Here is a 27242-nt window from a genome sequence, read left to right on the forward strand (position 1 = left end):
CCACAGTCATTCATCTATAACACATTTCGTCAAAGCTGCTTTACGAACATCACGCTCTACACATCAGCTGTGTCGACAGGAAAACATTTTTGATTGGTATCACCTCCCCCAACATCATAGAATTCCTAGCTTTTAGGATCTACTGGGTCATCCGAAGTTCAGCTTTATGCACCGTCGCTGAAACTGATTGTTGGAGTAGACAAGAGTGCTGAGGGCGAGTAGGCGACCAGAGCGCTGAACACCGTTCGAACAGGCCTCGAACCAGAAACCTAACTTTCGGCCTCTCGGAGATGGTCACGGCAAATCCGCTCCTCAGCTCCATAAAAATTAAATTAGCGGCTATCGCAGGTTAACGAACTACGCTCCAATGAAAAGTGTTTCTGATGTGGATTTTAATATCTGTGGAAATTATCACAAGTATCTTTCAAGACAAGATTCACATTTTGAATAAAATTATGCGCATGAAGACCTGATACCAAATAAGGAAAATATCCTTTTCTTATGAAGTTCTGGATATATTTGTTTAACTCCAGCACGTTTCTCTAAAAAAAAATTCGTGTCTTCCAAGTTCTTGCAAGAGGTTCAGCTATGTAGATAAAAAGATCTTTATTTATTCGACTGGTTTTGCAAAGTTTTGCTTGAAAGTGGAATTTTTGATTACCAAATTATCACTGAAAAATTCATACATACTTCATCAACTGAAAACTTTAATGTGATTTCGGGAGCGTGCTAGTTCTTAGATTTGAAATAACTGTCAAAACCACATTAGGTTTAAACAGAGAGTTTTTTTAAATAGCCTTTTCAATTTTATGTAAGTGTATGTGTTGGAGTTTTATGTGAAGGATGTACGACGGCTGTTTCAAGAGAATTGTGGCGGGTTGCCATTCACGAGATTCACAACCACTCAAGTTGGACATATATTTGATGCAAAAGAAAAACAGTTAAAAAGGTTGTCAAAAAACTCTCTGTTTAAACTTAATGTGGTTTTGACAGTTATTGCAAATCCAAGAACTAGCGCGTTCACCATAATTACACAAGTTTTCAGTTGATGAAGTATGTATTAAGTTTTCAGCGTCTAAAAAATATTCACAAGAAAACGAAAATAAGATTCTGTAAGACCAGGAAATGGTTGGAAGAAAATTTGATTGAAATGGATAGTCAGAGTTTGTGGGAATCGTTTGGAGAGGCATTGATGTAGAAGTAAAAGAATAATGATGCCTAGAAGAAAGAAAAAGAATGACGTTCATCTGTTTAGAATTTGTGGACATTTGGAGAGGAACTGCATTCAGATATTTATAAATAGCAACTTTACGTTCATTTGTGATGTGTATACTTTTTAAAATCATCTTTTTGTTACAAACTACTTTTTTTCAAAAATTGTTTTGCTTCTTTTGCTTCCAAGCGCTCTTAGAAAGAAGTAGAAAATCCAAAAATTAAAAAACGTGAAATCTGGTCAAAGGATAATTAACGAGAGGGGAGGACCAGGATCTTTTTGATGGATTGGATTAGTGCAGGATGGAATTGGTATGTCTTGCGTGTTTTACCGTCGTCAAGTCAATAATAGGATTATCGTAGGTCAAGTAACGTTCCAGAAAAGTCTGGTGCGACCATTACTCTTGCGTTCCACCACTTTCCGGGTACTTACTGCTTTCTAAACGATGGTCATTCAGTGGAAATGATCTCGAGGCCCGTTCTAACAACGAGAAAAAGTTCCGAGAAGATTATTCTGTCTGGATTTTATTTTCGAGTGTGTAGATCAATGACGTGGTGGTCTTTTACATCGTGACTGCATCGGCTGGGATGCCTGGCGGCGGCTGTCGTCGCCGCAGTGTTATCCTAAACCATTTGACACATTGATTTATAGCTGATACCTGAGGATTTATGATTGAACTCGACCCGAAGCACTTTAAAATGCACTTTTATTTTACAGTAGAACACCTTTCTTAATACATTTGGATCCTTTTTTGAAAAGATCTTATATTTTGCTTGGCACATCTTATCCCAGTACTTACATCGTTCAACACCTGTCATCTTACTACTCATAACGCGATTTCCTGGATTCGAAAACAACCACAACAACCACAATGTTCGTGTTTTCTTGCTCGTCATTAGGTGCTCGTGTTCCTCAGGTTCCTCTCCTTTCCTTGAGAAAAATATTGTATAAAAATGAAATGAAATTTACTATCTATTTTATAGAAATAGCTAAACAGATCAGTGGAGAAATGACGTGTAAATTCTGCGATAACACTTCCATTGATTCTATCCAGGTTTCTTACTTTTTCCCGAACGGATTATTTTCGTATATTTTTTGTGGAATCAGAGCAATGACGAATTCCCTCCAATTGTTTGTATCTTTCCACATCTGTCATATCTTCCCGCTTAGAACGCGAACTTTTCCACTTTTTTTCGATAACCTCATAGCAATAATAATATTTTATCATTTCATACGTGGAATCTTTTCCATCATTCTATCCCAGATATGAGCTCGGATTCTGCTTATTTTTGGGCACGTCCTGATAATTTTCCCTTTCACATTCTGCTCTAAATTAGTGATTATAAGTCGTTCGAGGAAACTGTAAGCCTACAAACGTCCATTCCCTATGGTGTCCCTTAATTTGTTTCTGATGAATTTATGCGATCTTGTTTGAGTTATTTCGATTTCTGACGGGAACCGTTCCATCAGAAATTCTAGAATTTCTTGAAATTAAGAAAAAGATTTCCACGTGGGAATTGCACATCTACCGCAATAGAATAATATCCTGAAAACTCATAATAAGATAAGGACGTCATGCTCACATTTCTTTTGCACAGTAGTGGAATAACGATTAATTGTTAGTTGATTATTTTTGTTTTTCGTTCGCGTTCGGGACTATTTAAATAAATATTGCACAAACACCAGGAAAATATCTCCAATATGTCATTAGAAAAATGACCCTCACAGTGATGGCATACCTCAAATCCAGGTATCGAATTTCTGTTGTGCACTACATGGTACATAAAATATTTGGTACTCCATCTTCCATGGTGATTACGTGGTAAGAAGTACTGTGATCGAGAAACTCCAGCTGCGTATCAATTACTCATTTAACGAAATCGAGAAATTGTTCCCAACTAAAAATTAGTAACAAAAAATACATGATTGAGATAACTATGTGTCGATTTTCACATACGGAGGTACTGTAAACGTGGGCGGATGGTTTAAAAATGTTATCGCTCGTAGTTTTCTTAAATTTTGCTCATTGTTACTTCGAAAGAATCTCCACCTCTTCCTATACATTTGTCCACAGCAAGATTTTTGCAGAGGCGGACCTCCCAAGTTTTTTTCTCATCCGTTTGTTCCGTAACTTTGATTATTCGGCTTTTAAACAATTTTGTGTTGTTTCCAACTGGTACTAACCAGGTGCTGAACTCGTGATCGTTTTACTGGTTACTGCAGAGTTTGGTGTGCTATTACGGTGTTACAAAATTTACACAATTTTTTTCTGCCTTTTTGCTGTTTAGCGCAAAAATGCAGCTTTCAAATTCTTTCAAGGAGGGTAGACGTTCCATATTTCTGGAGAAGTCCTGTAGATCTCAACAAATCCGATTTTTTCATGTGTTCAGAAAGTGTTGTTTCCTTAAGTTTAACTTGTTTATCAGACTATCTAGATGTAAACAATAAAAAAGCAGATTGTAAGGTATAAATAAAATTAATAATTAACCAGAAAATGAATAGTTTGATGTAGCTTTTCTTCTGCCGAATACCAGTGTGTAGTAGCGTTCCTAAAATCCCTCTAACAACCGGAAGACGAAGATCCTTCAAATCCTCGCCCGATGAGGTGTCTCGCGTGACTTCAGCGTCTAATCAGTTTTTCCAAACTGTGGATCGCAGAGAGCCGTTTTTAGAGCCTCTATCTAAGCAACAGGACATCGTTGTGGGTGTACGAGGCGGAAAGATGCACGCCTCAGGGCACGATCAGGGAACGCGATAACGCAAATGAGGTTCCCAGCTTATTTGAATGAGATCATCTGGATTTTACTGACGTCACACTCACGTGAGCTTTGCTGAGCTACTAACAGTAAAAATAAAGCTCATTTTTTAAATTCTTCTTTCTTTTTTTCATTCTTTCATTCTTTATTTCTTAATCATTTTTGAGATAATTCAGGAACTTCCGGATTAATTCCGCACTTTATGAATACTTTCTATTTTTTCTCACTTTTTATTTGAATCCGCGATGGGGAATTAGATTTTGAGAGATTTTTGTTTTTTTTTATAACTATTCCTGTAAGCTTCTCGAGCAATATAATTGGTAACTCATTTTTTTCTCATTCTCGTTCTGTCTACATTGATGGCAAAGTCCATTTCTGTAGCAGATTTTACTGGAACGATTTTCTGGATGTTTCCTTCTACTTGCTGGTTATGGAGTGTGCATGCTTTCCACTTAGAAATCATTAATCAAGCTCTTCATAGATAGTTAACTAAACTTTACTGTATTTCAAAAATGAAAAAAAAACATTTTAAAAACTCCCTCTATTTATTCCAGGATTTTCTTGCTGCTGTTCTTTGAACCAGAAAGCAATGGAACATCATGCAGCTCTAGGGTCATTAGTGCTCGTTCGCATTAGCTGATTCATGTGTCCGAAGAGGAAGTTGCGTGCAGGTGCAATTTGTGACCAACAGCATAAGAGAAAGAATTTCCTGGGTACCATCAACTCATTTTTTCCTGTCAGTGCGATGAGTTTTAGTTCGAGTCTTTTTGGCATTTTAATTTCATAGGAAATATCCATTTTCTGCATCATTCGAGTTTAAAATTTTTGAGAACACCTCAGCAGGTCCTTATCGCAACCACACGGAAAAATCTAGACAATGCCTACTCACATGACAAACAAACCTTCTAATTTTAGTCTTCAAGGGAACAATGCAGTAACCCTTAAAGTAACTGTTGTTGAACATTTTATTCTGAAAACCACATGACTAAATTTAGGGACTTGAACTCTTAACAGCCTGATGGACTCGGATTTCCCTCCTTAACCTCTGCTTTCCGCGCTGGTTTCGTTCCTAAGAACTGCTTATAGGTGTTAATTAAATTTTACTACACTCAAGGATACTGTGTCTCATTTCTCGCTTTTCCCATGGGAACGCGCTATCGTGTCCTCAAAAAGCCTCGTTTCGATGAGGCAAACATAATTAGTGCTTTTGTTGTAGGTAGCCCGTAGCCAGACGTAGTCTGGCTCAGCCAATTACTCAAAAAAGACGAATGTTAAAATTATAGGCTTGATTGTCGTGAGAAAATCGCACGTCACACGACAAGTAAATAAATAAATTTGTGGTGCTCCAAAGAGGAACATCAGTGAGAATGAGGTTTCAAAGATCAGTGGTCACTGGTAAATAAATTTGTGTTATGTAATATATATGAAAAAATGGGCAAAAAATGAGCTAATAAGAGAATGGTGGTGGTCCACTCAATTCCGCTTTGGAAAACGGCGTGGGAAACGTTTATTGAAACGAGTTATGTTAGAGCGTGCCACCTCTGTACACGCTCCAATTTCCTTAGCAGCCTATTCATTAGTTCTACTTGAAAAGGCCGCTGAGGAGACCTCATTGATTTTCGACCGCCCGCTCGTGGATGCAGCGCGTACACATGCACTGTGTTTTTATGCACCTCGTAGGCACAAACCCGCTGCTCATTCCCTTCTTCAGGATGACTAAGGAGGAATTAAGCGTGGTCACGCGCTCGTATTTGTAATCCACACCTCGAACTCTATATCTGCAAACGGAGACCCCAAAATCGTCTATTTCGTGATGCGTTTGCCTTCAATGGAACCAAAAGGCTTGGTTGGCGTAGGTCGGTTTCAAACCACCGATATTGCCGTAACTGCAGGATCTCTTCCCAGCGCATCACATCTGCCCTTTAATTGAGTTATTGGTCTCATGAGTAATGTACAAAAGAAGAAATGACTAAACGGAGTATTTCTAAACTTTTAAATAACTTTCAAACTTTATTCACTTCTAACATAACATATCTACCACCTCTACACCTTTGTCTGAAGAAGTTTTCGGGAAAATTCGAGTCAAAATGTACTATAATCCTTTTAAACCAAAGTCTATTGTTTGCAGCGGCGTTGCATCTTTCCGTTCCACCCAGCATTTCTTTTCAAAGTTGAGGTTAAACTGCAAAAAGCTATCCAATGCAGATGTACAGCACCTGTGCTGTAAAAATACCTTCACACATAGATTACGATAGACTCCATCCTATAGAATTTCCTCGAAGGTTTCACTTTTCACCCGCGTTTCACTTCAAAGTTCAACTTTTATCACGTTTACAACAACTAACGATGGAACGGTGTCTGGATAAACAATAACGGATAAAGTGCATGGTGTTGATTTATGTGAATACGCCTACGAGCTCGACTTCAATTCAGAATCGTTTGAGGTTTATGAAATGAGTAGCGGGCCCGAATAATGGTTTCATCCTCGCAAACAACTATTTCACCAATTCATCGACCACGGAATGATGAAAAGCTTGGTTGACATTGGTGCGGTTTCGACCCGTCGGTCGCGCAGCCACAACTGAACCTCTTACCGACTGCGCTATACCCGCCCTAGTGTACGGAACATCCTATATATGTCTCCAGGAGTCTAAACAATGAAAATAAATTCATTCAAGCTTCCTTTTTCTGGCCGTTAGGGTAAGTGTAGTGCTAGTAGCAGGATCTAGGCTCTTTTTCACATAAACCGATCTATTACTGAAACGGTTAGGAAAATCTACTTCGTAGGAGGATTTACGGCAGATGAATCCTAGCCAGATAGCCGTTAATTTATCCAAGTGGGACCCACATATTCTCGAAGTCTCTTTTGTCCAGTTGTGAACACATCGTAAGATCTCGTAAGATTGTGTCCACGTCTAGTCGTTCGGAGAATTACTTTAACTTTTTTTAACTTTTTCCCCATTCACAAATTCTTCATTCAGGATAGAATATTCTGTTTCTGATAATTTCAGGAAGCGAATTTCGAATAATTTTAATATGAGTTGCAATTTGTACTAACTTTCATACAGCTGTGAAGAATATGTTAAAATATCTCGTACGTTCTATCCTTTGCCAAAAATCTAACGCAACATCAGGTTCAAGCTCTTTTATATCAATTTGAATATTAAATAGATCCAAGTTGGCACCAAATTGAACGATGAGTGAGTGAAGAAGAAGGTCGAAAGTGATGAAGTGAGAATGTCAGAGATTGAGGGTCAGCAAATGTCCGCTAATTTACATCTGACTTTTGGTAAGGGCTAAGGTACAAATCTGCGAATTAGTGAACTTCACAGGTGAAAGGGATTGGATGGATGGTGGGATTTGCGCCATTTTGTCCCGAATTTCGTAGTTCTTTTGCCAAAAAAACCTACATAATTTGTGACGATTATGGATGTACTTTTCAGAAGACGTTTTCCACCAAATTAATTCCATTATGATGTGTTTTGTTGTGCTCAAGCTTTCCTCTTATTTGTTGAACGAAAATGTCGAGGAGAAGAGAAAAGAAATCAGAGGGATCTTTTGCATTCTAATTCTTTGAAAAAAAGAACAGTAACCAAAATTTGCAAGTCCTTTGAATCCATGCAAAACGAGATGTCAGTATTGAGATTTTCATTGGTGTTCTTGGTCCTTAATACTTTAATATAAAAGGGTTCATAGAATGAATATAGGAAAAGAGAAAAAAGGACTGTTTTTAGAAGATGTGTGCTGATTGACAGTTACATGACAGTTACATACATGGATGCTAATGGAAAAAAATCTCAAAAGATTTAGTTGTCATTCGAATGTGTCAAGCTTCTATCAATCGGCAAAAAGCGCTTCTACATACATGACAACGATGTTCTCTTGAAATTCCGCAACGAACGAGTTCTTGCTTTTTCCGCAATTAATGCTGAGCAGTCGGTCGACGGACGGCGACACTTCAACATCGACGGCAACGTTGATACCCACCGCTGCCCTCGTGTAATTGCAATAGGATTTCAGGGGGAATCACAGCATTTACTCTGACCAGTTAGACACTAGTCATTCGGCTACACTTGACATCTTCGTCAACCTCTACTTTTGTTTATTTTCCTATTTATTTGCCTATTTATTCGTTTGTTTTCTCGTTAGTTTCAATCCAAGACATGACGCGAAGAAAAAAACGAGAATCTTGAACTACTTTTCTTTGTTTATATCAAGTCACAATATTTTTTATTTTGTACTCTTTTTTTTAAAAAATGCAAAAGTACTAATGCTGATGTCGTCCCTCCATGCAGTGGAAATTCACAAATTGGGAACCTGACGTGACATCCATAAATTTATTTAAAAATGCAATAATGTCACAGTAATTGGCCTAAAAGGAATCCTCTTTGGCTCTGGTTATTTATTTCTTTTCGAACAAATTCTTCTACGTCTGTGTATCTTGTCGTTTTCGTTCAGCTAACAAATAGAATATGGAGTCTATCACCTATTTTTTCGTTTGCTTATTCAAATACTTTGAAAAATGCGCAAATACACCAGAAGAGAAAGCGGATCTAGTTGTAGAAGAATCCAGTATCGTTATAATGAGAAGGAAAAAGACTTTTATTTCGCTTTTCTATTTGTAAAATTGCTTCACGATGGATGTCGTCGCAGTGCGGCTATTAGGAGATCATTAATCTTGGCGTGAGTACTGTCTAATACAATTACAAAACAAACGTTCGCATCTACCGTGCAGCGTTTGTTCCTAGTGTTCAACAACTGATTTGGTAAAGACGTATGGATCTGCTCGAAAGATGTCGTAACTAAATGTAAAATGTTTTGTTGGAGCATTAATTTCTCAAGGATCGAACCTTTTTGTGTATAGACACTAGCGTATGTATAACCATGAATGACCTCATGTGCGGTAATGCAGATAAGAGGGGCCGATTTACCCATTCTTAAGCTCTCAAAATTTGAAAAAATGGGTAACTCGGTGTGCTACGGTACCTGAATTTCATTGTGAATATAGTCAGTGGTATTTGTGAGGCGGATGGAAAAATGCTAATAAAAAAATGAGAAAAGAATTGTCATAAAACCAGTAGGGTTAGAATAAGTTTGCTGAGAATAGCAGCACAATACGGGAGAGAAGCAGTTAACTACGAAAAGAGATTGGGATTATCGAGGTTGTAGCAGCACTGCTTTCTCGTGAAGCTGTAGATTCCTCGATCACGAGTTACTCCAAAAACGTTGTGGTCCATGGTTAAGTACTTGTTTCACTGGCAAGAGACTGATTGGAACTACAGTTCTGTCAGAAAAAAGGTCATCGATCCTTATGCTTCGTGCTTTGCATTGTGTCCCCAACGGGTCTACAGTAAGCACCTACACGACCGAACCTTTGGCGATGATCCTACCTAGGGTCCCGAGGCCAGCCTGTATTGTGGCAGGATGCTCGTGGTCATCTGGGATCAGCTCCAAACCGCGCCTTCGCGATGTTGCACCACTAATTAATGCGATTTTACCGATCTTTGTAGCAAAACATTTCCTTTCACGGATCTTCTCCCAAACCTGAAGTGTCGGTCTCTTCTCACATCCTTCAGCGCCATCTTACGTCCTTATGACGTGCGTTGCAATCAGCTTTCAGGTCGATTCCTGCAAGTCTTCTCGTTCTCGTGCTTAACGCACTTGTTTCGTTCAAAAAGTGTAACGAATTCAAATTGACGACTGGAAATCGTTACTACTTTCAGACGTTACTCCTTGATTTTCTGTTCCTGCCCGTCTTTCAATCAGAGGAAATACGATTCAATTGTCGCAGTGCACCGCTCTTATCCTATTCACTCGTCGACGTGTTTCTATTCATCGAAAATCTCAACCCCTCAGCTAGCCTTCTCTAAAATTGCACCTAGCCCGCACACGTCGTAATATTTTGAAATTGGGAGCTCTAGCAGAGTGACTCGGTGAGTTAGAACGTTTTTAGTGGGATTTAACCGTTCAAACCTTTCACATGCGGCTCACTCCACGCATTTTACGCGGGTTTAGCATTGAGGAAACGATTATTGTATTAGAAATGGTCCCGTACTCATATTATGCTACCTATCCAGAGTTTATTCGTTGCCATAAAGTTACTGTAAAGTGCTTGCTATTACCCCTTTCACAAAGTACCCAACACAGGAAGAATAGTGTAAAATTCCGTATTCAGAGTAATTCCGAATTAATTTTCTTGCTCTGTTCCTTCGAGTTGGTATAATGCATACGGATAATTAGGGATTTTGTGCGTGGCACTAATGCAAAAAGATTTTTGTGTTATAATTCTTAATTTTTACAAGTATTTTGGGAATTTCGGACCTTTTTCCTGCTATCATCTAAGAATGTTAGTGACATATTTGCGCATATTTGTTGTCCCTCATTTCTTCCGTAAACCAAGAATTATTCTTCACGAACCTCCCACTTCATTAGATTATGGAATTATTATAGTTATTTATATGAAAACAATGGTTAACTCTGAAAAATAGAAGCTCTGAAAAATAGTGGTTAACTCTGAAAAATAGAAAATAAAATAAAAAATAGAAATATGAAATAGTGGTAAAATAGTTTGGAAGAAATAAAATAGCTGCAGGAAATGTATGAAATGATTTTTCCCACATTTCTTCGTTTAGTATATTTATGTTTATTTCTTTAACTAAGTTTCATCTTTGCACGAAGACCATAATAAATTACTACAGTTGTATGGTAGATTTTTGTTATCCTTCGTTTAGGATTAGCGCATACAGGATTTTCAAGCATTGCGACATACTTTATCCCATGGTCTTAGTAAAATAATCTCGGACGTTAGCCTGAAACTCCTAGTCCCATCCTGAGTCGACGGAATTCGGTCACTGCTTGCAGTGCAGCTGTCTTATTCATGATCCGAATTTTCGAATAAGTAAACAACCAGCAGCTTTGTTGCTGCACTGAGATCATCTTCGTGTATTTTTGTCTAGCTCAAATAAATGCGGTTTTTTTCTGTCATTTCAAAAATTTGCGTTTATAGGTATCATTTTAAAAAGTTTAAACACTATAATATTGTAAAAAAGACTTTCATGTATGTTCTCAATGTCCATCCATGTTGAAAGAACCTCGAAAATATTGATACAAGGGAAGAGAGCAGTTTCGTTGTGGGAATCACATAGAAGCGATCTTCTACGTTGTGTATTGCTCAGGTGCATTTAACTGAATAGTTATGAGCTTTTTCAATATTTTTTTCAATAAGAGAGCAGTTTCGTTGTGGGAATCACATAGAAGCGATCTTCTACGTTGTGTATTACGACATGTGTAGTCGCCGCTAATTCCTTGTATATAAACAATCCAGGATATTTCCCTTGATTCTGTGAGTGTTTGAGGGGACGAGACCAACGGAAGAAATGCTCCTGTGAAAATTTCGAGACCATCTCAGACGATTTCCGTTAGAAGAAATTTCTATTTTGTGTTCAGCTGCAGTATTCTACGTCAGAAGAATTTTCTCCTAGATTTTGAGGTGAATTGTCGGAGAGTTAGTGGTTCGGACTACATGGTTATGCTCAGGTGCATTTAACTGAATAGTTATGAGCTTTTTCAATATTTTTCTCGCTAGAGCTAATGGACTTCGAAAGAAAAAAATTTCTCCGAAATCTACAAATTAACAAATCACTATGATATAACATGATAATAACATAATATAATAATTTAATATAATGCTCAGTGAAACACGTGAAAAGATAATAGTCTTGACACATTATTTTTCAGAACCAAAACAATAACAGTTTTGCTCAGTGAGGCGAGTTAAACTCAACTCAGAGTTCACATTGATGTGCTGTCAGTTGACCTACGCTGATTCCCAACCACCCTTCAAAAATTGCGGTGAAAGCGAAGAAGTGGGCGGCTGAGCGCCGACGTATGTACTTGTCGTCGCCACGCCTCTTTTTCACATCAGCTGCTCAAATATTGCCACCGAAGTTGGTCAGCAGGTTTTTTTTTCCAGGAGCCCAGGAGGGGACTCTCTGTACACTTCCTAGTAAAATATATAGGTGATTTTTACGTCTTGAGCGTCCTTATTCATCCCGAAAAACTATTCGTTTTCATTTTTTTCACAACTTCTGAGAGAGACTCTCCGCATCTACTTCATCTCATGAAACTTTTTTTTCTGTAGAAATGATGTTTAGTGCGATTAGGCTTAAGCGTAGTAATCATCTTAATTTTTTCTGCTATTTCTCACGGTTACCGACGGACTCGAGAGCAGAAGGTTCTATATGAATTCTGTAAAAATTCAGTAGGGAGGAATTTTTTTATTTCTATCTTAGTGTGGACACCTTTTCTTCTGCACACATTCTCCCTATTTCCTCTAAATTTCCATGTTGATTTTCGTTTGCTTTCCGCTTAGGCGACCAACGATGTAATTGGCTTCATTCTCTCCTCTTTTGTGAAGACTTACATTTGTCCACTTTTCAGTAATACGCTGAATTAGTTCTGTGAAACGATGTGACGTGATTTTATTTCTTCAAAAACTTACCTCTACACATTTCTCTTTTTTCTCTTTTATTCACTTTCAATGACTTCGTTTAGCTGGGTACTTTTCTCAAGGAGGACTTGAGAGAGGTAAAGTATTCTCCTCGTTCCTTAAACATGGCCATCGGTTTCCCACAGTTTGCACATCCAGTTTTTCTACTATTTGAAAAGCAATTTTAATGTTGTTGCACTACATTTATATGCGTAACTCCAATGATAATTTTTTAATTTGATTTTAATTTAATTTAATTTGAAATTTGAAGTTTGGACCCTGATAGAGAGAAAGAGACAATTTATTCACATCTTCCCTCAATAGTTCCCAGAAAAATTGTGTATATTTTCTGCCTTATGTCTCCGTCCTTAAATTTGTCGTTCAGTTACACGAATTAAACATTTTCATGTTACAAAATTTGATTATAGAAGTTTCAAAGAACGTACCTCTAATTTTTTTTGATTTCGATTGTAACACATAATTTTCCATAAATAAAATTTATTTATACCTTATAACCTTCCACAAACCTTATTAGCTTTTTAACCTTTGAAGTTCGTTACTTTCTGTCGTCTCAGTTTTTCTCTGCCTTACCTCTTATCCTCTTGCTTCTTTTTTTTTCTGTAAATCTGTACAGACGCAAAGCACATGTGAGATGTCAAAAATCTCTAATTAAAACGTTCTCCCCGACTAACCCTTTATTTGGTTATTTTCACTTCTTGTCAACATCATCGAGGTATACTCTGAGAGATCCTGAATGCTGAGATCATTTATTAAAAATTACTGGGCGGTAGTTCTTAGAGAAAGTCCGACGCAATTTGCAGCATCCTCTCGTGCAACTCGCACTTATCCTTTCGCTTACGTATTGATTCTCGCATGGATTTTGGATTTTGGATTTTTATCGTTTGGACAATGAAGAGATCATAATTTAGGTTTGCATCAATTTTTATGCTGGGTTACCCCACTCGAATTAAAGTGTACGGTCGTTTTAATGGTCTTGTTTCAAAGTGACTGTTCCCTTTGAATATTTGAAAAAAAAAAATACAAAGACAGCAGCTGCTATGAAAGAAGGAAGCTCGACCGTTTGTTCTAAATGTTTTCTCTAGGTTAAGAAAACTTCTGTGTACCTCTTTTTCTCTTTTCACCTCATATTACTTCTAGAAACTGGCGAAATCCTATGTGGATTGTCTACACTTTGCGATAACGAGATTTAAAGACTTACTCCAGTTCAAAATGATCTACAACGTGTAGCTGTACGTGATGTCTTGGTGTACTACAAAGATGTAAATATGTACGTATACATTTCTCGGACATCTGCAGGAAATCCGATATGATCAGTTGCTCACAAGACGTGGATCAGTTGTCCTTAACGATTTCATTTTCTTGCAAACCACAAAGTTTAGCAGCATTTTCTTTGACGATGTTCGGTTTCCTTGATCCTGGGTTCCTTGAACATTGGATGAAAACACCCAAAAGCTATGTGAAAATTGGAAGTAATTGGTGAGGAGATTTCAAATATGCATAAAAATTATATTTGTAGCTTTATTATAATTGTAGAGTGTGAGATTGGGGATTTTTTAAAATTTTTACTGCCGAAACAATTACATACATGGCTGTTTCATAATGTTTTTCCAACGATCTATCGACGCCTTGAGAACCCGTCAACATCCTTGATTTTTTGCCAGTGCCCTCTGACTCAGTACTTTCGTACTTTTTCGAATTGCCGTCGTTTTCCTTCCTTTGTATGACCTCATAGATGCTGGAATTTGTCGTATATAAAATACAGAATGAAGTGTCTGGCGTAATCAATCCACTTGGGATACGCCACCGTGTCCACCTTCAGTTCAGAATTGTTTGGAGTTTTCATGTGTGAAGTCTACACAATGATCTGCAGGAGCTACCCAATATGTCAAGTCAGCGTTTTTTGCCTCCCAGGCAAGTCTGGTACTAATCTCTTCACCCCTCAGGGGTGAAGGCATTTAACTTTAGCATTTAACTTCATCTAGAATGATTTCTTGATCTTCAATTTTCTTTTCCCTCTAATTTCTCCCGTTTCTTTCAGAAATTTTCTGCAACATCTGGTAATTTTCCCACGCCTTTCTACTTTTTCTACCTTTCGTGTAATTCGCTATGATATTATCGTCGTCGTTCTATTATTGTTCATTCTTTCACTCTATCGTTTTTTTCTCATTTATTCGTTTTCTTATCTTGTCTTCCCTATCATATTTTTTCGAAGTGAAAGTGTTCAACCGAATACGGATGTATTTTTCTGTGTACCGTAGACTAAGACATGACGTTAAGAAAATATTTTTTTGCAGTTCTTCTTCTAAACAAATCTCCTATTCTTTTTTTCAATGAATACCTGTGTTTTTATTCTTTTCTTTTTCAATTCCTTTGTTCTCAGGCAGGTAAACACAACAGAACACTGTTTCTCAATTCAAAAATATTCATTTGGTGAGCGTATCCATTCAAAACACATCCTATACGTATACAAGGATTACTCCTGGTGGACACCATAGTCATTTATTCTTGAGTGTTTTTTTTCTTAAAATTAGATTAGGTGAATTTTATTACCGGTATCAGCTTGTGGAAGAGAAAAAAAAAGATTTGGGTGTAGTTATTTCTGCAAAATTGTTTATATTAATCAATCTCTCTCATTGTCATTCCCATTTCCACAGTTGAAACTGTTTAAAGAAAGTTGAAGAACTCCTTTTTGGAAACACTCTATTTTTTCCTCTTTCTTTAAATCACACATTCATAATAACTTCTCCACTAAACCCTCACTTCAAACTGCCGTGCGAATAGATGTGTTTCCTTCCTTCAGGGAACAGGATTTATTCTTAAATTCTGGGTTTTAAACCCACAACCTTAAAGGCCTCAAAACTTCCCAGAGCGAGACTTCTTTTTTGTGGACGGCATTTTCCTCGAAAGAGCACCTGCATAATTACAAAGATGTCGGAGCAGCTTCAGCTTTGCTTTTTTATTTCTAAAGCCTCACGAATACTTCAAGAAAAATTAAATAGTCTTCAGAATAATTGTAAAGTTGAAGTTAGTACGAAAAGAACCACTCGATAGCTCCATTTATTGCTGCTCGATTCTTTCGCTTCGGTGAATTTCCAATTATTGGAAACAGAATTCAAAAAGTTTCCATCTGCGCTGTGCACGTCATTGAAATCTACTTCAGTGAACCTGTCGGGACAACCACTTTTCCGTGAGTGTTCCGTGATTTTTTTAGCTTGTTCTTAAATCTATTGTTTGCAAACATAGAAGTGATAACAACTCCGTCTAAGTCCCAAATTTTTCCCTCTCACTGTGTAAATTTTTCGACAGAACCAGAAACTAAAAATTGGACTTTTAAAATGTTGTGTGCATAGAATGGTTGGTTCAACAACACGAATGGGCAGCAGAGCGTAAAGAATTGCGAAGCACATTTTCTTTTAAAAAATTATCTTGAGTTCGCATCTTAAGTTTGGTCAACTCATAAACTTTCCATTCTCTCATGGCTAAACCAATATTCACGAAAATTTCTGTGCTTTCACTGAAGACTTTGAGCCATTTGAAAACATCATATAAGTCGAAAAAATTGCAGAGGTTGAGTTGAGGCTAGGAACTTTTGCATGTTTTTGTAAATATAAAATTATAACAGAATTATAACTGATTCATTGTAGGTAGGGATTATTCGTTCCTATGCCCTCAACAATCTTCTGATGAGTTCCTTAGCTGAATGATGTTGACGAATTGGTGGCATCTAAAACCGTTTTTAAGAAATTACCGAAAACGCTTGTAGATATCATTGCAGAAAATCCAGAGACATAGTAAAATCCAGTTCTTGATTACTGTGGTTTTAGGTTTGCTCACATTCTCGCTTCTTCTGATTTTTCTGATCTATACCAATCCAATCACACTATCCTTGCTACATAGGTAACAGGAGAGCAATTACGTTTAAAAAAATAAAAAGTTGAATTTTGTTTCGTGATTATTTCGAAATTATTTTTTTCATTTACTTACTATTGTTTGTTATTATTTTATTTTTTTATTTGTTTTGATCTAAAAACTTGCTGCATTTTTCAACAAGCCGAGAGCGTTTCACTTCGAGAACGTTTTTCGTTATGTCCATAGATCTTACGCAGCTCGCTCGTCTTTCTTCCACAACTCCTCACAGGACCCACCCTTACCAAAATCCTTCACAGAATTATCTTCGCTCGGTACTTAGGTAAAGGAGCCGATATGTCGTGAACAGATGAAAAAAAGGACAAAGAATTTGGATTAAATTAGCCAAGATTTTCTTTGAAAGTCACAATTAACCTTGTGAAAAGCTGGTTTCTTCATATTATTTCTTCTGAGGGGACATTTTTTTTTAAATTCGCTCATTTAGCTGCTCTTCCAGCCAAAGCGATGAAGCTATTTTTCAACTTTGCTGAGTGAATTTTCCCAGCTAAGAATAATCATACAATTTTTAAGGATTAAAAATGGACTATCATCGACTGATCATTGATTTATGTATGTCATCATTTCGATAAAATACTGGCTATTAAATCAATGAAAATTTTTTCAAAGTTATTTTTACCGCTTCGTTTCCCTCGTTTCTTCCCATGCTTTTGCTTCATCAGCTTATCGAATTCAATTCGTTGAACTAAATCGCTGGATATTGCAGATCAGTGGACATTATGCCTGTATTATAGCCGCTATGGCCTTCACCTTTATTCTCACCTTTACCGTTTCACTCGTTGCAGCCTTAGATGAAGGTGAGATCTTCAGCTGTTCATCCACTTACAACCCTAACTTACTTTCTTCTCCATTTTCGACATTTCCCTCGCGAGGTGAAAGTGCCTGTAAAGAATAGTTGTAGGCGGACTGAGGAGGCTCGGGAAGAAAGTGTTATGGGCGGAGAACTGAGATGTGAGGAGGAGAAAAGAAGGAATAGAGAGGATCTTTGAAGAGATAACCTATTAGGAATTAGTAAGAACAAAGGCACCAAAATGAGGTGATCCTAAAAGGCAACGCATCGCAAAACTGACCAGATCGGATCTCGCTCACGATCACGATCATAAAATTATAATTCATGTTGATATTGTTGATGTTGATTTATGTTGATAAGCATGTTAGATGATGCCAGCCTAACTTCGATGCAAATTTGCCATTACCAGTGATGAAAAAAGCTTTTTCGGATTTTCTGCATTACTGTATCTGTCGGTGATGATAAATCTCACTTTTGCGATGTTTAAAAACGTTCTAAAAGTAATTTTTGGTGCATAGGCAACATTTTTTCTTGGAGAGTAAGATGTGCCCCTAGAGTTATTCTCATATAAGTCATCATAACTAGAACAAAAATAAAGTTGGCAGTTGACACCTGAGAGATTATCATGTTACTGACTGATCCTTAACTTTATTTTAAGGTTATTATCTATGAACAGCAAAGGTAATTTTCCGTTTAGAATGTGCCAAATGTGATTTACGTTCGTCGTACTGTAAAATTTGGGAGGACGGCGCAAAAACATGCGCCTGTCGTGACGGGTTCGAACAGATGCCTAACGGCACCTGTCAAGGTTTGCTTCTACTTAGACGTTCTTTTCATTTTTTTGTGTTTTTTGAACGAGAAGAGGTGGATTTTTTTTCGCTCCCTTCACATTGTTTCGCTGGCTTTGCAGAGAAAAAAATATCGGAATTGTGGAATTAAAAAAGATAAAGGAAGTTCCCGGTCACTTCTACATCCTTTTGCTACTTTCGCAGAGAAACATTTGACTGAATTTTATAGTGTCCGGCCCATTGATCTCAAAAGTGAGTGACGACCCATCTGAGGAACCGTTTTGTGTCCTGGGTCAAGCTGAGAAGGCTGCTACGAGGTGAGCAATTTTTTTTTCTTGTTTGTATTTGTGAAGTTGTTTCTGGTTATTTTTGCAGGTTACTTCTTTTTAAACTTTTATTTTTTTAATTTTCAAAAGAATCTGTATTTTTAATGCGCAGACAGTGGAGAAAAATAGACAAACTATGCGATAGTGTTTACAAAAATTGGGTTTTTTTAGAAACACAATGTATGTGATGAAGCCTTTAATTTTTTTTCTTTTTGTTCTCTTTTGAATATCGCCAATACTTTCTAATTTCAAGACTTAAGTTTTAAGGATCCTCACTGAGTTGCTGTCGAAGTACGACCGTAATCTCGTGCCTAAGATGAAGGGCGTTGACGTCGACGTTGAGCTGTTGATCCAACGGGTTTCCGAGATATCGGAGATTCAGTCCGCATCTACCATGCACATTTTATTTAGCCAGATCTGGCACGATCCCGGATTATCCTTTGAGGTACGAAGATCTAATTTGAAGAGTTTATGAAGAAATTCACTAAGAATTCAAGAGATTTCTAAGAAAGCCTCTTCTCTTGAAGCTTTACTCCTTTTATTTACTGAATCATTCAACTATATTGTCTTTTTTTTATTCTGTCGTTTGTCTACTTTTAATATTTACATTTATATTTTTCGAATTTTTATTTTCATAGTTCTCTATTCAGCATGAAGAAGGAGCGCAATGTCTCACTAATCTCTCCCTTTCTCATCGAATGGTGGACAACATCTGGTTGCCGAATGTCTGTATTGTAAACAGTAAAGGTACAAGTTGACTATCAAGTTCTGTAGAACTATCAGAGCGCACCATCTTCAGCGTTAACCGTGTTGCTGCAACGTATAAGCGCAGCCAAAGGTCATCTGTATGTCCGCTTTCATACAGCAATCGCCACAATGAATCGGCCTTACCTTGATTTCCTATCCACTGATTTTCAGGTTCTGTCATCCATAAAAGTCCTACGCCAAATATTTTTCTCGCGATCTTCCCTAATGGCACTGTTTGGATGAATTACAGGTGAAAACTTTTTTTCCATCGTTTGCACTGCGGACAAAAACGTGATCGGCTAAAACTGCGAGTGCTACATTGACCAAAACGTTTCGGATATTTTCTTTCGAGTGCTAGAATTCCATTGCGCATAGAGTTTCACGTCCACGCGCAGGGAGCTTTCTGGAAGCGGTCTCTCCAGAAATAGGATGGCGGGAGACAAAATATGCTTGCAGTACAACTTTAACTTGGACTGATTCTGAAGCCGTCCTCTTCCGAGTGATGAGTGAGATCCGAGAAAAGGTGGCTACCCAATAGATTCAGGTGTGGGCTGTGTCGAGGATGAGGAAGAGCCGTTCAGACGTATTCGCTAAGCTTCTACTCCACTTTTTTTCCTCTTTTCGGTCATCGAATAGTTTAGAACACATTGGCACAATTCTTCCTTCCTTCAACTTCGACAGGAGCATGGGCATCGTTAGAGTCCTTGCAATCTCCATTGTCTATCGAGAGGGGTTTGCTTTCACGACAAACTACAACTCGTTCAATTTGAGACGTTTAGAAGACGTCCGGGTCTTACTCACTTCCTCTTCACTCGCCCTTCGTCTTTGAGACTGCAGTGATCTTGCCTTAAAACGGATTGCACCACTTCATGATGGTGTGGAAGCTCGGCGCATGTTCTTCGCAAACTTCCATCACTTTGGTCGCTGCAACCTTCGCAATGATTAAGAAGAAGTCATTGTGAAGATTAGAAGAAGGAACTTATGTGATTACGCAGATTCTGGCAGTCCGGGACTAAGTCGACCTCTCTGCTTCACAGAAGAGGGATCTAAGGCTAATGGCTAGTGTACCTAAATAGACTATTACCATTAAATACCATAAGGTCGGGATTATCATTCTTTAGTTTGGTCAGATACTGCACGTTCCAAAAATGTCTAAAAGCTTCTAAAAGCAAAAAAGAGCTAACGCTCCTTAAAGCTGGCTAACCTAATGGTTAGATTTTCCTCATCTTAATTTTATTCTAACCGTTCAATTATTTTATTTGCACCGCAGAATCCTGTCCATTTCCCCTTTTTTCTTTTGTCTCCTATAATTTAAAATATTTTCTTTAGAATAGTCGTGGAATCTCCGTGTGAAATGGATTTCAGGTACGTAACTTTACGGTGACATTTGAAGTTTCGCATTCTTTGCTCGTAATGTCATCAGTTAACTATCGGATTCCTGTGAAATCCGATCCAACACGTGTTCGATGAATGTCGGACAACCGGGCACAATAATGAAACTAGACGACAACAGGAATATCGCTATAACAAATCGGTATTGTACTGAGAAGAGTAAAGAATAAAAGGAGATAACTAGGAGAGGATTCGTTATTGAGGATTTGTTATGGTCTTACAGTACGCCATTACAGCTTCTTCCCGATGGATCGCGTTATGTGCACAACAATCTTTGAAAGCTACTCTTTCAACGTTGGAAAGGTGAGTTGATCAGTTTTTATTTGTATTTATTTGCTCCTTCATTTTACTCCTTTTTTTCGTTTTTTTTTTCTTCTTTTCGATCGGGTAATTCACTATCAGTTACCATTAATTCACCTATTGTTAATAAATGAATGAATAAATGCACCCGCTAACTGGGTAGTTCATCCATCCATTCATCTCCCTAACTTCCTCTGTTTATTCGCACAAATATTCATTTATTCCGGAAGTCAAACAATTATTCCTTTGACCACTTGAGTAAATAAACAATATATTTCCTCAGACACATCTATTCATTCACTCATTCCATACATTCTCATTTATTCATCCATCCACACACTTTTCCATTCCTCTACTACATGTTTGTTAAGAGGGAAGCTCTAGTCCCTGCTACTACTCATTTTCTTATGCATGTACTAATATGTACTGAGAGGAAAATTATTTAGTTGAAATCACATACTAGTTTTAATAAGAAAGATTTAAATTAATTTAATTTAATTTCAATAAATAAGAATTCAATAAATAAATTAATAAAGTCAGTCGTCTCCAGTAGTTGCTCACAAGATTTTTGCTGATATCAACTTGGTTCCCACGTATTTTTTAAATCCGGTGTTATCCTCCGAGGCAAAATCTGTCAAATCCTAAAACTTCTGCACTATTATTTGGAAGCGTTGACTGTAGTCTGTTTTTCTCGTAGGTTCGTCTTCATTGGAAACGACAAGGTCAACCGGTAGAATTTATAGACGAGGTGAAGCTGCCTGATTTTCATATGACAACGTTTATTCACGAGAAAGCAACATTTCAATATCCTGCGGGAGTTTGGGATCAAGTGGGTCGATTTTCTTGTTGTGATTTTGTTTCTATAGATTTTGGAACATTTTCTGGTATTTTCTGTGAAAATATCTTTTTCTCCTTCTATGGTTAATTGCTAATCGCTATTTTTTCAGCTCAATATTAAGTTGTTCTTTCGAAGATCATACGGGTTCTATATACTTCAAATTTATCTTCCCACATATTGTATGGTAAGTTGCGTTGTTTGAGGCGGATAAGATCATGGCGTTTATGATTTTTTCCCTTTTTTGGGTCCTTTTCGATATTAATTTTGACTATTTGATTGATTTAAGGTACTGATTAGTTGGATCTCGTTCTGGCTGGATCGAAAAAGCCTTCCGGCTCGAGTGACGCTCGGCGTCTCTTCACTCATGGCACTTACTTTACAATATAGTAATGTCGCAAGGAGTTTGCCTAAGGTAAACAGGGTCATTATTTTTTTTGCAATAATTCTTCCTCTCCCACCTTTTTCAGGTGGCGGAGAGAGGAGGGGGAGAGGAGTTCGTGAGAAGAGTACAGTATGCGTATCACTTAACTGTCCTCTGTTTGTAAGGTCATTTCGTGAAGTGCAAAAAAAATGTCATTTAATTTGAATTGGTCCAACGCATGTCCAGAGAACCTATTTTGAAAGAAATCCCTTTCTGAAACTTCTTTTTTTGGAAGAAGCTCTGGCCACGACAGTCACCTCGAAATATACTCTAATAAATATTATTTTCTTATTATTCTACGATGAATGCTGTCATTTCACAAAATGCTACTACTTTTCATTTCTTGTGTTTTTCAATTTATTACACGAGAACAATCTAGCAAACTAATTTCCATTGAGATTACTGGAACCATCAACCTTTCACAGGAAAATTTTCACCTTCTCGTGTGGAAATTCCTAGAAAATCAACCGAACAGCCTCGAAATTAAAAGAGTTTTTTTTTGCTTTTTTGTGCAGCTTAATTTCTCTAACTTTAATTTAACTTAAATTGAAGCTTGAATATGAATAATCCTTATGCAAATCTGAAAATTACTTCCGGAATTTTCAGAAAAAAGGAAAAAAAATATTATGTGTAACAGTATATTCCAGGTATCTTACGTGAAAGGCTTGGATTTGTTCATGTTCGGTTGTGTTGGCTATATTTTCCTTTCGATCGTTGAACTCGCTGTTGTTGGGACCTTAGAGAACAAGAAAATTAGGTGATTTCCTGAATTTCTATCTGTCTGAATTCTTCGAAATTTCTTCCGTGTCAGGTCTAACGAGGATTTCTTATCCGATGAAGAAGTTAAGAAAAGCGTTTTTCAACGAACTTTTTCGTCTAAAAGCTTCCGATCCGGCTATGTAAGTTATTTTTTATGCGTTTACTTAATTGTTATTTTTTTATGGTTCGCATTTCCTGTTTATATCAAGACCCATTGGTCCCCGCTACAATATAGTTTGTAATTGTTTCATCAAAACACATCTCGACCTACATACAGCGATTTTTTCCCACAGTTTTTTTTTTGACGATTCTAGCAAACATTGTGTCGTAGGAAATCAATGATCTCTGTTACTCGGTAGATTTTTGGTGCTGTACTGGTAGACATATCATACAAACATCAAAACACCTTGTTAAAAGATATTTACACCGGTTCTAATTTGATTTTCTTCTGTATTTTTGTTTTTATGGTCTTAGGATGTTGTAAAAAAAAGTGCACGTCCTTTTCTGGTATCCATGGTTTTTGGTGTATGATTATTTTCTGAGCAATTCCATCTTTTTAGAGTTGTTCATTGCTCTGACAGAAAAGATCCGAAGTACACCTTTTCCGACTAACCTGAATTTAAAATACTTCAAATCAACTTTTTGAAAAATAATTTCAACAAACAGTTTTCAACAATTACCCTGATGACACAAAAGGAGCATGAACCGCTGACCGACAGCGCACTGGTGCCATGGCGACTGTCCAAGTCGATTTCAGCGGAAAGTACTGCACGACAGATGCACGGCAAAGCTGTAAAAGAACTGTGAAATAGTTCTATTCTCGAAAAAGAGTATCTGTATAGCAGCTATGGAAGAAACATTCACTCCCGGATGTTAAGACGTCCACGTTTTAATAGTCTGGAATTAGTTCACCATTCCTTCAGTTGTCTTTTTCTATTTCTGATTTGAGGTGATTCATTTTCTAGAACTAAACTCAGTGATGTCAATGTTCCTCACGTCCGGTGGATCGAGTATCTGCCCACAGATCTGCAGCAAATTATTCCCTTTCAAAATATTCCTTTGAGTTCTCCTTCAATCCACTCCTCTTTTACAATTTTAGGGACCAACGCGGGGTTGCGAATCCAACTGCGGTTCACCGGAAGATTGGCAAAAGCACTCATGGAATGACAGAACCTATGTCGAGTGTCCTGAGCCGAAACCTCCCGGAGGGAATTCGCCTCCAGACCTCGAAGCCGACACCAATAATCAGGTCTCTTCCATTTTAACCTGACGTCAATTTGATCGCGATGTAATTTTGAACCATTTGCTCATCACTGCAATGTTGTAAACATGGGGAATAAAGTTGGGAATTCGGGTGGCAGGTCATTACGAGGCGTGCTCAAACCTAAGGCAGAAATCACGTGGAACCGAATCGAATCACTAGTGACGTAATATTGCACAGATCGCCAATGAAAGTACGCAAAAAAAGGCGTAGGCCGAAAACTTCCAAAATTTTCCTCGCTTATCCCTCATCGACGGCGTGAAATCCAATTAATGTAACTCAAGCAAGCAGAAGAAGCTGCACCACGCTCAGAATCGTGGACGTGTTTTGGATTGTCGCCCGCAATAAGTAGCATCGTTGGGCAGATAAGATCACATAAGAATGTTTTCTCCGCTTTTTTATTAGATCACAAGGGATAATTGTGCGTGATGTCTCTCATACTGCTCTGATGCAAGCTACTCCTGTATACGTATCCATGGGAATATTCTAACATCATCAATTTCGTGAGACGCTGACTCTCGTCGAAGGCGCGTAGCTCATCGTTCACGCTTTCGGCCTTAAAAAACCTTAAAGGAGGCGACAGCGTAGAGTTGAGTTAGTAGATTGCGGGAGCCACTGTGGTTCCGCTCATTTTTCCTTAATCGTCGAAACAAAAACGCTTGGGAATCGCTTTAGTTCCTACGAGGCGCGTTAGAACGCTCCTCTCAGCAGCCTATTCATTTGTCTCACTCGAATTGTCAGTCAAGAAGACATGACTGATCTTCGACCACTCGCACATGGATGCGATCCGCGCACAAATGTGGCGAGTTGCAACTGAGATCGTCTTCCACGCCGTTTTTTACGACGATTAGGGAACGGTGAGCGGAACCGTGCCGCGTTCCACAATCTACTATCCGAACTGTACTCTTTCCCTGTGGGTTCCGCAACCACGTCAAATCTTGAGACGACGGCTTTAAGAGCATACCGTAAAACTAAGGGAAGTTGTAGTCCCTCCAGGAATAGATAGAGACACTTCATGAGTACGAGCACATGTGCCGTCACGCAAAATTTTCCTGATAGTCTAGAAAAATGGCGAGGAAACTGCACTCTCTATCCTCAAAGAAGACACCGTGCTACTTCTGCAAGAGATCGAGCATTAAACGGGCTGTTCATACTCTATCTACTCGCTCGCTGACTGACACGATAATTATGCCTGTTCTAGCAAGAGCGGCACATTATTAGGAGCCTCGTCACAGGGTCCGTCGGGGCAACTTTGTTGTCCACGCCGTTTTTCTGAATATTTAAGGGAATTTGAACGTAATCGCGCTTGTGAACTATATCCCTGCCTCTATCTATTCCTGGGAAAATGGGAAAACAGTCATATTTGTGGTGTGCTGCATTTCAAGAATTCAATGTAAGCGAAAATGTTCAAATGTACAAATAAAAACCGGAGCGATTGTGACCTGTCGCTGAAGCCAATCAGACGAAACTCAATGACATATAATTTGACGAAGTAAACAGTAAATATGAATCAAAGTAGTTGCGCGCGACGTGAGTACATAGAACGGTCGACATTCCACTGATGGACCTAACAACAACTTACAATGTTGTTTATTTGTAGCGTTGTGAAGAATTGAGCTAGGGAGGTAAACGAACAAACAATAAGTGAACGTCTACTGTATCGTGAAGTACATGTCAATCACTTGTTGTCGTTTTTTATTTGCAGTCAAGGTTACCCGGCACTTTTTCTTTCGTTAGAAAAACCTCGCCGGAAATGCGAGGAAAATTTGACTTTTATGGTGCTATTTTGATGTATTTCCCTTCAATAAGGATGTCCACAAGAAATCCATGATTATTTTTTGCAAACCAAAATCCCAAAACCAATGCACGCATCCAAGATTAGATGAAAATCCACCGTTTTAGATGCTTGTGTTCGTCCGACAACGAAAAGCGTCAAGAAAAAGACGCCGGCGATTGGTCTCGGGACGATTATTTCATAAATGGTCTGGTGAAGATATGGACAGGTAGGGAATTAAGTTGAAAGACTGTCTAGGACTGAAAATAAACACTTTACTTGCTTAACTCACTTTACTGTTTTATTTTTCAACTCTATATGAACTTTTTTGAGTTTTTTTCGAGCACTAAGTTATGAAACTTTAGCGAAGCGAAGTGAAAATAGAGTGGAACTTTCTTTTCATGTCCTAACCACCGGTTAAAATCCACGATTGTTTTTATTTTCATTTTGTTTTGCTCCAAGATGACAGTACTTGTATTCCTGGCATCATTACTTTTCTTCTGTGTTGCTTGTTTCGCACAGATTTAGTCTAAGAAGTCTAAGAATGATTTCCTCAAACAACTCCAAAAATTCGCAGTAACTGGTGTACACTTTTTTTTTTACAAGAATTACTTCAATGGTTTTTAAAAACATCTATAATGTGGGAAGATTTACTTAAAAATTACATTTACAATACAAATTCCCAGGAAAGAGGCCCTAAAATCACACTTTTCTCATTCTTAAATTCACGTCTGGAAGACATGATAGGAACTACAACATGAGTGTTCTTTTTTAATTTTCTCGGTTCGGTTTCAATGAAATCTTCCGAGAATCCAGGATAAATTTTTTGAACAATTCGACGCAAAGCAACTTTCCACTTTTTTATTCCCACGTGTAGATTTCTGTGCAAAAGTGACTAAGCGCTGACAAGTGATAACTAGAAGAGATCCTATGTTACGTATGATCTTTGAGTTTCTAAACTTTTCTTGTAAGTTCCTATGGACTTGTGCATATCAGATTTAAATTACAGAATGAAATCTGAAACGTTGCACTTTGCGTCAGTTGTCCACATTTATTTCGCAACGATCTCTGCTCTTTCAGGTTTTGTCAAAAGCTGTTCCCGATTAGCTTCACATTCTGTAACTTGATATACTGGATGTACTACACAGCGAAGTCAAAGGACTGATGATTAGTGATCGAGTCGAACACAACAACTCCCGTTCTCCCGCCAAAAAAAATCTCAGGAAGATATCAGCAGGAGGAAATCGAAAGCCGGTGGTCATTATCTACGTATTGAAGTGATAGCCGCCTGTCGTGTAATTGCACCAATTCCCCTCATTCCGTTCACCCTCCGCCTCACACATTCCGCTCCCGAAAGTTGCCTTGCTCTGAGCTTCAATTTGCATAATTCATCTTTATTTTAACTATTCTCCTAAGAAGAAATAAAAACATTGAATAAAGGTTT

The 27242-nt window shown here is 37.9% G+C and overlaps 1 protein-coding gene across 2 annotated transcripts; it reads left to right on the plus strand.

Moving 5' to 3' along the window:
* Positions 1–8875: 8875 nt before the first annotated feature.
* On the plus strand, positions 8876–26963 carry RB195_016375 (uncharacterized protein; the record flags this gene model as incomplete). Of its 2 annotated transcripts, XM_064207506.1 has the most annotated exons (18): positions 8876–8941; positions 9891–9902; positions 17109–17199; positions 17890–18000; positions 18210–18297; positions 18574–18751; positions 18957–19053; positions 19225–19303; positions 20383–20418; positions 20682–20748; positions 21443–21574; positions 21693–21767; positions 21870–21995; positions 22652–22761; positions 22816–22903; positions 23863–24012; positions 25927–26027; positions 26879–26963. In XM_064207506.1, 18 exons carry the CDS (start codon positions 8876–8878, stop codon positions 26961–26963), a joined length of 1692 nt encoding a protein of 563 aa, XP_064063386.1. The 2 variants fall into 2 exon arrangements, with proteins under 2 accessions (XP_064063386.1, XP_064063387.1); XM_064207505.1 differs by lacking the exons at positions 8876–8941; positions 9891–9902 and having other exon boundaries at positions 17142–17199.
* Between the last annotated feature and the right edge of the window lie 279 nt (positions 26964–27242).

The sequence above is a fragment of the Necator americanus genome, chromosome V (assembly GCF_031761385.1).
Source record: "Necator americanus strain Aroian chromosome V, whole genome shotgun sequence".
Lineage (NCBI taxonomy): Eukaryota > Metazoa > Nematoda > Chromadorea > Rhabditida > Ancylostomatidae > Necator > Necator americanus.